Here is a 13,972-nt window from a genome sequence, read left to right as displayed (position 1 = left end):
TTTTTTTTTTTTTTTTTTTTTTCCTTTTTTGTCTTTTTTACTGACCGGTAACGGGATCGCAACCCTCGGTGTTGTGTCCGCACTGCCCTCAGCCAGTGAGCGGGAACCGGTCTCCACATAGAATCCGAACCCTTGGCGGGAGCGCCGCTGCGCTCCCACGCAGTGCACTCTCCAGTGCACCACCAGGCCGGCCCGTGTTACCCCTTTCATTTGGCCTATTTTTCCCTTTTGGAACAGGAATATATACCCTATGTTTGGCTCACCATTGTATCTTTGAAGTAGATAATTTGTTTTGAATTTCACAGATGAGACTTTGAACTTTGAACTTTTGAATTGAAACAAGTTTAGACTTTGGGGATGGAATAAATGTTTTTGAATGTGAAAAGGGCATGATTTTGGGGGGGCCAGAGGCAGAATGTACTGGATTGAATTATGTCACCCCAAAACTCACTGAACCTTTAATTGTGTCCCCAGAGTTTTATGTATTAGACACTTGATCCCCACTGTGACTGTTAAGAGGGTGGGAAATCCTATTATGATAATTGAAGGTGGAGCCTTGAGGAGGTGATTGGATTGTAGGACCCTGCAGTAGTGAATGGATTAAAAATGGTGGTCAGGGGCGTGGTTCTGAGGGCTTTAAAAGGAGAGGAGAGTCTGTCTCTCTCTCTTTCTCTCTCTCCCCCCCTCTCTCCCTCTCTTCCTCTCTTCCTCCCTCCCTCTTTCTCTCTCTCTCCCCCCCTCTCTCCCTCTCTCCCTCTCTTCCTCCCTCCCTCTCTCTCCCTCCCTCCCCCCCTCTCTTCCTCTCTTCCTCCCTCCCTCTTTCTCTTTCTCTCTCCCTCCCTCTCTCCCTCTCTTCCTCCCTCCCTCTTTCTCTCTCTCCCCACCACCAGATGCACTTTGGACTTCTCAGCCTCAGAAACTGTAAGCAGTGAATTTTGTCTTTCTTTATAAATCACCCGTTGCAGGTGTCCTGTAATAAGTGACAAAACAGACGAACACAGTCTGTCTTTTGTTCCTTTCTTTCTGATTTTCTGTCTGTCTTCTGTGTTTGCTCTTGGGATGGTAGATAAACTATTTTTTCTCTTTATTGTCAGCATTTTTGTCTTACTGGTAGGTTTTGTTCTTTCTTGAGTATTCATGGCAGGCTGGTCGTGTGGTAGTGAACTCCTGCAGTTTTTGTTTGTCTGAGAAATATACTATTTGTCCTTTGTTCCAGAAGGATGGCCTTGCTGGGTAAAGTACTCTTGGCTGGCAATTTTTGTCCTTTAGTATTTTGAATATATCATCCCATTCTTTTCTGGTTTTTAGGGTTTGTGATGAAAAGTCTGACGTTAGTCTGATTGGGGCTCCCTTATAGGTGACTTGCTGCTTCCCTCTTGCAGCTTTTAAGATTCTCTCTTTGTCTTTGAGTTTTGCCATTTGACTATAACATGTATTGGAGGGTACCTTTTTGGGTTGAATATGTTTGGGGTCTTTGGGCCTCCTGAATCTGATGATCTGTAACTTTCCCTATACTTGGGAAGTTTTCTGCTATTATTTCATTGAATATGTTTTCAATGCCATTTCCTTTTTCCTCCCCCTCTTGAATACTCATGATTAGGGTATTTGAGGGATTAAGGTTGTCTGTTATCTCCCTTAGGTTTTCTTCCATTTTTAAAATTATTTTTTCTTTTTTCTGGTCTGTCTGTGTTAATTCAAACAGCCTGTCTTCAAGGTCAGAAATTCTCTCTTCTGCTTGTTCTAGCCTGCTGGTTAGACTCTCTGTTGTGTTTTTAATTTTGTTGAATGAATACTTCAGCTGCACAACCTCTGCTACATTCCTTTTCAGGGCATTGATTTCTTTGTACATTTCTTCTTTCAGATCCTGTATATATTTTCTCATTTCACTGTGTTATCTAACTGAGTTTTCTTGTATCTCATTTAGTTTCCTTAGAATTGTTGCTCTAAATTCCTTGCCAGTCATTTCAAGGACTTCCTGTTCTATAGAATCTAGAGCTTGAGAGTTATTATTTTCCTTTGGAGGTGATGTACTTTCTTGATTTTTCATATTTCTGGTATCTTTTCTTTGGTGTTTATTCATTGTGGCAGGTGGTTTCATGGTCCACTCATTCCACCCTGATGTCTGGCCTGGATCCTGAAGGGACAGCCAATTCTGTGCAGTGGGAACTAGACTGGGCTGGGGGTTTCCATGGTGCCTGCCTGTTCCAGCATGGCTGACTTGGGGTGTGTGGGCCCGGTGGTTCTTGGGCCTCTCTAAGTGGCAGGCACTGGCCTGGGCTGGAGGTCCCGTGGCCTGTTCTGGCATGGCTCTAGGGATTCCTGTGTTGCTTTTTTTTTTTTGTCTTTTTGTCTTTTTTTTACTGACCGGTAACGGAATCGCAGCCCTCGGTGTCGCGCCCGTACCGGGGACCGGCAACAGGATCGCAACCCTCAGTGTTGTGCCTGCACCGCGCTCAGCCAGTGAGCGGGAACCAGTCTCCACATGGGATCCGAACCCTCGGCGGGAGTGCCACCGCGCTCCCAAGTGGCGCACTCTCCAGTGCGCCACCGGGCCACCCCACTGTGTTGCTTTTTAATAGTTGCAAATTGGTTGATTTGTGGGAGAAAGCAATGCTAGGAACTGTCTACTCCACCATCTTGACTGGAAGCCTAAAGCAATTCTTAAATGGAAATTCATTCCTCTAAATGCTTATATTAGAAAAGAAGAAACATTTAAAACTCGTGACCTAAACTTTCACCTTCATGAACTAGAAAAAGAAAAGCAAATTAACTTCAAAGTAAGAAGAAGGACAGAAATATTAAAGATTAAAGGAAGAAAATATTAAAGTAATATTAAAGTGTGGAAATTATTGAAACAAAATGAACAAGCACTAAAAGGAAATCAATTCAAAACTGGTTCCCTGAAAAGATCAATAAAGTTGATAAGCCCTTAGCTGGACTGACCAAGAAAAAAAGGAGGAAAAACACAAATTACCAATATTGGAATGAAAGGGGGGCATCACTATCAATCTTACAAACATGAAAAGTATAATAAAGAATATTATGAGTGTTATGTGCATAAATTTGAAGAATTAGGTGAAATAGACAAATCCCTTGAAAGCACAAATTAACAAAACTTTTACAATAAAAAGTAGAACATCTGGACAGCCATATTTCTAGCAAAGAAATTGTATTCATAACTAAAAACTCTTCCCACAAAGAAAGTTCTAGGCCCGATGGCCTCACTTGGTTAACTCCGTAAAATGTTCTATAAAGTATTTAAGGAAAAGTTAATAACAGCTTTTTATTAGTCTGTTTTCTGTCACTTAGAATACATGAAAGTGGGTCATTTATAAAGAAACAAAATTTATTTCTTATAGTTCTGGAGGCTGGGCAGTCCACAGTCCAGGGGGGACATCTGGTGAGGGCCCTCTTCTTGGTGGAGACTCTGTGCAGACTCCCATGGTGACACAGGGTGTCACATGGCGAAAAACGGCAAGAGCTCTCCAAGGTGCTCATTTGCTCTCCTTACAAACCCCCAAGTGTCCCTCCTGTGACAACCCACTGAACCATTCACTAGAGCATGAGTCAATCCACTCACGAGAGCACGGTCCTCAGGATCCAATCAGCTCTTTAAGGCCCCGCCTTTCAGATACATCATTGAGTTTCCCATCCTCTTAACATTACTATACTGGGGATCAAACTTTGATGAATTCTGGGGGGACATTCAAACTATAGCAAGTTTTTCATGAAGTCTTTCAGAGGAGAAATGGACACTTGGATTCATGTCACGGTATCATCATTTTCTTACTCCAAAATCATACAAAGATATTATAGAATCTGGTAGCATCAGCATTTGGAACGACCAATTCCCTGAGCTGTTAAATATTCTGTGGCTAAAAATGTGCTCAGTTTTTCAAATTTGTGAACCTCAGCCCTCAGTTTAGGATTTGTTTTCCTCAGGCCTGTTAATCAGTTGTCTTTTTACCACTACTTTTCAGCTTCCCAAATTTTGCTGTTATTTTTTCCTCCATTCCTGGTCAATTTATACTTTTGTCGTTTCAGAGGTTTTTAAAAAATTTGTCACCATCCCTTATATGTCAGACCATCCTTCTGAGATCGTTTTCCTCCGTCCTGAAGTGTGTCCTTTAGGAGTCCTTTCAGGGCGGTTCTCTTGGAATTAGGGTCTCAGTTTTTGCTCATTTGAAAATGTCTTTTTTTTTTGCCCTCAGTCTTGAAAGATGTTGCTGATTCAGAAGCCTGGGTCCTTGGGCCAGCCCGGTGGCGCACTGGATAGTGCGCCGCTTGGGAGCGCGGTGGCGCTCCCGCCGAGGGTTCAGATCCCGTGTGGAGACCGGTTCCCGCTCACTGGCTGAGCACAGTGCGGGCGCAACACTGAGGGTTGCGATCCCGTCACCGGTCAGTAAAAAAGACAAAAAGGAAAAAAAAAAAAGAAGCCTGGGTCCACAGTTAATTTTTCTCAACATTTTAGAAGTAGTGTCTGAGTTCCTTCCGACTCTTTGCCACTATTGGGAAGTTGCTGTATTTACCCAGATGCTCCTCTACAGTGGTCTGTCCTTGTCCTCCAGGTCCTTTGAAGGTCTGCACTTTGTGTCTGGCGTTCAGCAGTTTCGACGTGCCGTGACAGGCGTGGATTGCTTCCACTTGTCCTGTTTGGGGTATGTCGTGCGTTAGGTTTCCAGAGACATGTTTTCATTTTAACCAGTTCTGTAAATTTTGCACTGTTTTCTCTTTAAACATTCTCTCTCCTCCAGTCTCCCTATTATCTCCTTTAGAATCTCTGGTTTTAAACATTTTAGAACTTCTTGTTTTATCTTCCATATCTCTGAAATTTTCCATCTCGTCTCTCTGTGCTGTGTTCTGGGGGATGCACATATCTTTAGCTCACTAATTAGCTCACTAATAGCTCACGTATCTTCCGGCTCACTAATTCTCTCTCTAGCTAAGCCTGATTAGCTCTTTAACTCTGAGGCCTGTCATTTCATGTTTTTCCTTCCCAAATTTGTCTTTGTTTCCAAATGTCCCTTGATGATTGGTCACTTTTGTTCTACCCATTCTATATTCTGTTTCTGTGGTCTTGGGTCCTGACTCTGTTGGCTTTTTTTCTGGTGACTTTCAACCAATCACAGTGATGTGCTTTCTCGTGTATGTGACGATCTGTTGCACTCATTACTTGGTTTTGACTGATGCCTGTACTAGGGTTTGGGAAAGCTTCCTGTGCGCAGAATCACTTCTGCTGTTCCCTATATCAAGGGGTGCCCTGACCTTAAGGGTCCCAATCTGCATGGGAGCACCAGGCTCCCTTCTCAACTCTGCTGTGGCCCCCACTCAGCAGCAGCCCTCAGGGAGCCCAGCCTTCCCCTGCCATTCACAAGCTCATTTTCTTCGGTTTGGCCTCACCTCCTCCTTGCTCCAGCCCCAGTTCAATTTTCTGTTTGCTTGTTTTTTTTGTTTGTTTGTTTGTTTTGTCCTTTTTGAGACCGGCCACACTGCGCTCAGCCAGTGAGCGCTGTGAGCACACCAGCCATCCCTATATAGGATCCGAACCCGCGGTGGGAGCGCTGCTGTGCTCCCAGCGCTGCAACCTCCCGAGTGCACCACGGGCTCGGCCCTGTTTGCTTGTTTTTGGAAGTGAGTTCTCCCGTACATCTATGGAAAGGGCAGTGTCTCAGAGGCCATATCTATTCAGAGGTTCGAGTCTGGCTGTTGCATGTGGATGGGGGATGTCTTCTCACAGTGCCTGTTCGGCCCCAGTGCCCAAAGCAGGCTTCTGGGTATTGCCACCTAAATAGTCCCTTCTGTAGTCTCTGTGGAGTTTGGGTGGGAATGGAGTTAGGTGTGAGGATTCAGTCCACCATTGGTGCCAGGAAGTCCCCACCCCCGCACTTCTCCACGTCCCACCCTCTGCTTCTTCGCCAACAGCCCCAGCCCACAGCACCTACTTGTTGCCAAGCACAGTGGGGCATCCTCATCAGACCCTCTCACAGCAGTGAACACTCCTGACGACCTCCTCCTCCTTGACACGCTGGGCTGGGCAACCCCCTTCCACTGGGCCCAGCCCAGCAGCCCCCTCAAAATCCAGCAGGTCCACGTCTAGTGATCTGAGGGACATGCAGGGTTCAGTGTGGGTGGTGGCCTCCTCATTTGGCCCAGGTGTCCTTCATCTGCCTGGGGTTGTTCAGTGTGTGAGGGGGCTACAGACTCCACACAGGATCCTCAGGGGCAAACTATGTCCTCACTTGGCCCCTCTGTCTCCCAAGGCTGACCCAGCCGGGCCAAGACCTTCCCCAAACTGGGATGGGGGCCAACGGCTCAGGTGTCTCTGGGAGTCGTGTTAAGTGCAGGTCTGTAACTGTTCGTGTTGCCTTCTCATCAGAATATATGCAGGGACTGTCCCCTTCTTTCCACTTCCACAGGCATCTGTGGGACCTCCTGTGTGGGCCATTGCAGTGCCCTGCCTCTCCCCCTCCTGCCTTCGCCCCACACGCTGCTCTCAGCCCCGTGGCTGGAATGACCCTTTGCAGCACCCCAGCTGGCTGTGCTGTCCCTCAGTCCTTGTCTCATGGCCCTTGCGCTCCCGCCTCACACAGGGCCAGAGCAGCGGCTCTTTGCCTGACCTGCCTGCTGCCAGGCTGCCCTCACCCCGTGCGGCCACAGGGCCTCCTGGCTGTCACCCAACACAGCAGGGCCTCTGCCGCCAGCGGTCCGTGCCCGGGACGCTCACCAGCAGATGTCGCACAGTTTCCCCAGCTCCTCCAGAGCTCTGCTTGGACAGGGGCTTGTCCGTGTGGGTCCTGGCCACTGTCCTGCGAGAGCGCCCGGTGCCAGCGGCAGCTGCTTTCCATCCACTTCTCCAAAGCTTGGGCGGGGCTCGTCTCCTGCTTTACCTTCTGCATGTCTCCCTGCAATCTCTGTTCCCACCACAGCACTTGCTGTTCTTAAGTCAGCTGCAGGTTCCGGCTCAGTTCACAGTGGCCGACCGCGGCATGCTGGCCCCCATCGACAGGCACTCTGGGGTCCCTGTGGCCGGGAAGAGAGTGCTGCAGGGTGTTCTGACCCCAAAGGGACACCCATCACCCCCAGGGCCCCTCCCAGTGTCCACAGGAGTCTCTTTCCACAGCCTCCTTGTGTTCCCGTGGGATGTCACAGGCTCTGCACAGCACGTGGTTTTGCTGATCTCGTCTCACGATCGTTGCTATTTACTGGCGTGTTTAGTCCGTGTGCTCGGGTTCGAGCCTGCAATCCTTCATGCTTCTCCAGTGTACTTCTGAGATTTGAGCTCCATGGTTTGGTTAACGCAGTCAACACGCCCTCCTGGTATCCCGGACCCGATAACCGCAGCTCCAAGGACTCTGGGTCTGATTTTGTATTTTGCCAGTTCCATTGATTTGGGGGCATGAGGGCTGGTGCTGTGTGTTTTGTGGGTTTGGGTTGTGAGTTCATGTTTCTGGGGAATCCTTTGCATCCTGAGTACCCAGTGCAGTCCCTTGGCAGGATTTATGCTCATTCTTCCAGGCGCCCCAGGGCACTACCGGTCCAGGAAACTGGAAGGAAAACTTCTAACCAGGGGTTTTTAGATCTGCTCTGTAACCTCAGAACCCATAGCCTGTGAGCCTGGGCTTGTATCAGGAGGGTTCAAGGATGGTGGGAGGGGCTCCTGGGGTCTGATCCTAGAAGAGCCAGGGCTGGAGGGTTTTAGCCAATCGGGAGGAAGGTGGTCTTCCAGGGTCCCCTCCTTCCTGGCTGCTGGGAGAGGGCTGAGGGCGCAGCACCCTTTGAGCACCTCAAACCAAGCCCAGTCCAGGCCCAGGCCTGGGGAGGGGGGCCCTGTGAACCCACCAGAAGGAGCCGTACTGGGGAAAGGAGCACCCCGACCTCCGAAGGGGCCACGACAGATCAAGCGAACCCTTGAGGGGCATCTTGGAGGTTGGGGCCTCTGAGAGCGGCAGCGCGGAGCTGCGCCCACACAGGAGGGGACGGCAGGGGCCCTGTGGCCACAGCTGAACCTTGAACTTCCTGTCCTATGTGCAGTCGCTGTGGGTGTTGGGTCTGTGTAATGGGCTGACCATGTTGTCTTCCGAAACCTTGTGTCGTCTAAGGGCACAGCCTCCCTGCTGGGGGAGACCCTCGCTCAAGTTCACGTCCCCTTGCCCGGTGGCCTGTGCATAGTGGCCCTGTGTGCCTGCACGGTGCCAGGAAAGGTGCAAGGACGGCCAACGGTATTTTTCAGAAACAGAGACAGTCTTTATTAAAATGCGAGAAGATCTGTAACATGGGAGTGAAGCTTCTGAGACGCCCCTGTGCAACTGTGGCCCCTGCGCAGGGCCGGAGCCACGAACGTGGAAGCTTCACGCCAGCACCCCGGGCGGGGACGGTCCAGCCTGGGTGTCATCCGACCGAGTGCTGGGGTGGATGTGCTCTGCATGAAAGAGAAACCTCCCGGTGCCATAATAAATTACAACGGGACATAATTTAGAGTAGAGACTCTGTGCTCCGGGGATTAACTTATCCGTGCGAAAGAAGGACTGTGCGTGCAGACAGGGCCTGGGGTGACCAGGAGAAGGCAGCGTGCAGGAAGGAGGGGCCTGGACGGGGCGGGGGTGTCAGCCGCGCCCTCCTCCCTGGCCACCTGCCTGCCGCAGGCCTCGGGCCGAGACCTGAGTCCCCCGGGGCTCGAGGGGCTGAGATGCTGCAGGCTGGGGTCCTAGACGCAGTTGTCAGGGACACACTCGGTCTCCTCCTCGAGCTTGGGGCAGGGGGTGCCATCGTTGGCGGGCTGCACGCGGACGTAGCGTGTCCTGCTCTTGGAGCCAGGCTCCCCGCAGGGACCTCCGCACAGGCCCCAGGACGACCACAGCGACACCTCGCAGTCCAGTGGCGTTTCTGGAACTGGACCAAGCACAAGACCAGCGGTGAATGCTCGCGCGAGGACGTGCTTCCTGTGAACGAGGGAAGCCCCAGCCCACGTGGTAAGACCGCAGGAGACCACGGTAAAGGCGGATGGAGGCCACCAAATGCGGCCCCTACAGACTAGCCAGCCTCTGGAGCTGTGGCTTCGGTACCAAGCCGGATGCTGTCACTCAAGTCTCGGCTGAGTCTCGGGCTTTGGGAAAGCACCCCCAACACTGTGGCACCAAGGCCCCTGGGGGATCCTGAGAGCGCCTGGAGGGCGCTCCTGCTGTTGAGACACGCTCTGACAGTCTACACTGCCGGCTACGTTCACACGAACCACCGCATAGACGCAGACCCCGGGCTGAGCTTTCGGGCTATGGGACGGCGTCCCGTGGGCTCCGGCGCTTCTGGCATCACTGCCACTGCTTTCCTACGCCTCACCCGTTTCCACTACTTTCACAGAAAGCCGTTGGTTTGGGGTTATACTTAAATCACCTGGTGATTTCCATTTTTCCAAAGCAAAGTGAAAATGCCTCTTATGTCCACCACCTGCCCACCCAGCCAGGCAGACAGTGATTCTCCATGGCTGTGCGGCCTCAGGTGGGGGGGTGGGGAGCCCCTGCAGAAGGCCAGGAACCAAGCCTGCGCCAAGGTCAATGGACGTGACCCCATCAGTCAGCAACAAGGGTGGCGGGCTCGTGCCAAAGGGCTCCAGTCTCCCCACAATGGGTTCAGGGGAGTTCAGGAAGAGACAGAGAGGATAAAGAGTGCAGTTAGGTGTGCCGGGGCAGTGCCTGGAATGTTCTAGTAGCCCCAGCTGGGTGCACACCTACAGCAGAGTGGAACAGGGTCTGCAAAGACCCCGGGGAGCTGAGGCTCTGAGCAAGAAGCTCTATCCAGGAATGTGACAGCAGGTGAGGGCTCTGAGACAGCAGCCTGGGTGGGAACACCTGAGCCCCCACATGCCCCAGAGCAGCAGGAGGCCCAGAGCCCCATCCTCCGGGCTGGTGAAGAGACCACAAGTGTTACAGCAGCCCCCGGCCCACAGTGAAAGCCTCACAAAAGCCCCACTGGGGTCCTGCAGATCCCCGTGAGCAGGAAGCCAGAGAGGAGCCAGCCCAGCTTGGCATGGTTCAGGCAGGGGCTTCCTGGAGGGCACCCCCCATGTGCCAGGCCTGCCTCTGCCCTTAGGGAGCTGAGAGACGCAGGAGAGCCCCATGTGGGCGATGCATGGTGTGGGGTTGCCCAGGACACAGACTCGAGGGCCTGAGGGGAGAGGCAGGCCAGCGTGGGAGGCGGGCACGCAGGAAGCCCTGGGGAGGCTGGTGTGGCAGCTGCAGACATCCTGAGCCGTGGGCAGCTTGAGCAAGCCGCGAGCGGTCACTGTGTCATTGGGCTGCGCTCCTCAGAAGTCCTGGTGTCGGGTAGAGAAGGGGCTTGGCTCGGTCCTTCCACTTACAGTGCGAGCTCTTTGCCTGCAACTCTGGACACAGCCCTCCCACCACCAGCTCCGCGGTGTGGTCCCCGGGCTGGCTCGGCCTGCTCTGTCCTCCTCCTCATCCTCTCCAGGTCCTGCCCCCATTCAGGGCTCACCGTGGCGTCCCCGCCTGGCCCTCCCTGCTGGACTACAGCTGAGTTCGCCCTGCCCGGCGCACTGACCATGCACTCCCTGCCCACTGTAGCCGGGTGTCCCCCGGGGGTGGGGCAGGTCACACTCTCAGGACTTGCTGCCTGGCTGCGCCGGGCTGTGGTGCATGGCCGGTGCTCGACTCATGTATCCGCCTGGACAGATGGACAAGGACGCTAAGCCTGAGGTGGGGGAGTGGGTGCCACTCTCCGGTGTCCACAGGGCTGAGGCACCAGGACGGGTGCTGGACCACAGCGAGGCCGCCCCATCGCAAACGAAGAAGCACCTGGCGCCGGGCGCGGCCTCTGGTCTAGGGCCCGTCTCCCTGAGGCTGTCCTTGCTCACAAGTCATGTCCAGGGCATGTGGAGTGGACCCTGAGCCTCCCCGGCTCCAACCAGAAGCCGGAGGATGACTGGCCCCATGGCCAGCGAGGCTCTCTGACTGCTGGGTTTGGCCGGCTCCAGCTCTGCCATGGGAATGTCTGTGACTTAGGGGCTCTCACCCTGGGGCCCTCAGCACACTGGAGGCTCATCCTGTCTCTCCCATGTCCATGACAGGTGAGACTCAGGTCCTCAAGTGGCCTCAGTTATTTCATCTGTCCTCCCCCCAGCACCAGGGGCTGCCTGGGGCCTTCCGACCACCTGGAGACCCAGCGTCACTGGGCTCTGTCCCGTGGCCTAGAAACACATCCCAGGAGCCGCTCGGCAGGGCTCAATGGGGAGCCTGTGGCCACCACCCAGAAGCTGTGCAGAGAAGGGACCCCAGTTTGCTTAGACTTCAGATGATGGCCCCGAGGATTAAGATACTGTCGGTTCTCCTGGTGTGCCCACCCACCTTCCCCTCGCCGAGGGGCCTGTTAGCAGAGCCCCAGCTGGCCAGGGCGGGACGGGAGGAGCCCGGCGACACAGCTTCCCGGGGGGCAGTGGAGCCTTCTCTGCCGATCTCTGCTTCTTCCCCAACGAGGGGACAGGTGGAACCCAATTTAGCGAGTTTGTCACATCTGTCCCTGTCAGCTGTGACACGCGGGGCACCTGCAGGCACATTTCTGAAGGGGACATTATCTCTCCGACACTCTTTGTGGTCTCTTTTCATTAGTCACCTCTAGGCCGAAGCAGTGTGAAACGCTTTCAACTGCGAATATTATGAGTTAAATCTTTGGCTCAGCGCTTGAATCGACCGAATCCTAAATCTTTAAAACTTAGCCTCATCTTGTAACGATGCGGTGAACACCCTGTTTGACACTACTCAGAGACAGGTTCGTGTGGCCCAAAGAGTGATGAGCCCTCGGTGCCCGAGAGGCTCCGTACTCTGATGGATTATGTTCAGGATGCGCCTGGTGCAGAGTGGTTCTCAGATCACGTGCTCTGTCACGAAGCTTGGCCCTACTGCATGTAACCAGGTGACATGTCCCATGGGGCCCAGGATGCACACACTGAGCTGTGGCTTCTCACCCATAGGATGTGGCCAGTGGTGGACATGGGATTTCCCTCTGAACCTAAGAGCCTTGGCACTCTGGAGTCATGCCTGTTGACCGGAGGGCTCCAGCGCACTTCTGAAGCCCTGGTGGCCTCCTCTCTGCCATCATGGCCCAGTGTCCTCGGGACCGGGCCACCTGCAACGTGTGTGGGATGGGAAACCTGGACATTACCTGAGAGGCTGTCGAAGATCTCATTGTCCCTGCTGGCCAGGTCCAGGGCGGGTGGGACAAAGGCCCTGGGGCTTTGCTGGAGCCGCGCCAGGGTCACGCTGGCGATCGGAGGCAGAGACTTCAGCCGCGGGTAGTAGAATGAGTTCGCTGGGTGACTGGGAGAGGAGGACGTTATCTAGGGAGGAGGAGGCGGGGGTTGGCACGGGGTCCAGGGAGCCGGCCTTCACGTGTGTGTGGCCCTGCTGGGGCCAGGACCCAGCGTCCAGCAGCGCAGTGCGGGAAAACCTGGGTCTCCTGGGAGTGACACACAGCCCAGCAACCTCCACCTGGCTCACCCGAGACATCGTGATGATGGCACTGGCTGCACTGTGCTCACATGCCAGCAGGGTGACACATGCTCCTCGAAGCAGCCTATGAAATGCAGGCTTGGATGCTGACCAGCCTTTGCCTCTCCAAGACCCTTGCGTCTTGCTCTCTTCCCTCAGTGCCACCAGCCCCCAGGGGTGGGACTGCACCCCCGTGTTCACGGTGGGGCACTAGAAAGATGTCCAGCCTCTAAACAGGCGCCAGCAGCGGGGGTGCCAGAGCCACCTCCAGCAGGCAGGAGTGGGCAGCATCCTCACAGTCAGGCCCAGGCCCATACATGGGTCCAGAGCACTCCCGGCACAGCGTGGGTCACCCACCTCGGTCACTGTGTCCTGTGGGATTGTTGCAAAGTTGGGGGAAGAGAAGGTGAAGCCGCTATCTGTCCCTGCGTCGTAGGGGTAAAGGTCCATGGCCACGTGCTCCTTCCATTGGTCCCCATCGCACAGGTCCAGGCTGTCAATGCCCACGAACCAGTCGGGGCTGGGGACGATGCGTACCACGAAGGACACCTGGTGCAGTAGTGGCTCAGCGGGGTGGAGACCTCCACAGGGACCCCACCTCCCCTCGGGCTGCCACGCCACTTACTAATGAGTGCCTGGAGCGGACCTCCAGCTCCGTGGACGTCTGCCCGGTGCCACTGGGGACAGCAGGGGCCGAGAACACCTCGTGCACACTCTGGAGCTTCTCTGCAGCAGCCTCGATCTCCTTCATCAGGGCCCAGGCCTCACCGCGCTCGGCAAAGTCCCTGAGCCCGTTGCTGGCGTACTGGTCCTTCCTCCACATGCTGTAGTCAGAGCCGTGCGCTGCCCCTGTGAGGACCACCAGTGTGAGAGGCGGTGGCACGGGCTGGGGTCCCAGCCGCCACCCGAGCACACACCACGCCCCTCCTCCCTTCAGCTCTCCTGGCCACAAGGCAGGGAGCCACGTCCGCCCCCATCATGCGCAGATGGTGACATTCTGCAGCTGCACATGGCCCCACACCTGGCTGGTGCGACCAGCGCCTAGCCGGCCTTCCCCGTGACTCCAGCCGCCCTGTCCCCACCACGTCCCCGGAACCCAGGGCACCACGGGCTGGACGCAGTGGGCGCTTCGCCAGAATTCCCCGCGCCGAGGGCTCCTGGGTTGCCGGTGCTGTCCCGACTGCAGGTGCTGTGCAGCCGCGCGCGGGGACCTGTCGGGGCACACGCCTGACCTGGGGCGGCGGGGCTGCACTCACCCAGCAGGGACGACCACTGCGCGGGGGGCCGGAACAGCGGGTACTGCTTGGGGAAGGCCGTCTGGCTCCACTTGCCCGTGAAGGTGACGCTGTACTTGGCCAGGGCCGGGGCGGTGCACACAGACTCTGCCCCGAGCGGGCGGCCGGCGGCGGAGCCGAGCGTGGCCAGCACGAGAGCGCAGAGGGCCCTGCCCGGGGCGGCGGCCGCGCCCGGGCTTCCCA

At 54.8% G+C, this 13,972-nt stretch overlaps 1 protein-coding gene across 1 annotated transcript; it reads right to left on the bottom strand.

Annotated features, from left to right (window-relative positions):
* Positions 1-8,220: 8,220 nt before the first annotated feature.
* SPON2 (spondin 2, extracellular matrix protein) lies at positions 8,221-13,967 on the bottom strand (the record flags this gene model as incomplete). Its single annotated transcript, XM_008569522.1, has 5 exons — positions 8,221-8,889; positions 12,169-12,343; positions 12,852-13,043; positions 13,120-13,343; positions 13,751-13,967. Coding segments are annotated over 5 exons (993 nt in total), but the record flags the coding sequence as incomplete, so codon positions are not given.
* Between the last annotated feature and the right edge of the window lie 5 nt (positions 13,968-13,972).

The sequence above is a fragment of the Galeopterus variegatus genome, unplaced genomic scaffold, assembly GCF_000696425.1.
Source record: "Galeopterus variegatus unplaced genomic scaffold, G_variegatus-3.0.2 Scaffold26, whole genome shotgun sequence".
In the NCBI taxonomy this organism is placed as follows: domain Eukaryota; kingdom Metazoa; phylum Chordata; class Mammalia; order Dermoptera; family Cynocephalidae; genus Galeopterus; species Galeopterus variegatus.
This window is presented reverse-complemented; position numbering and strand designations above follow the sequence as displayed.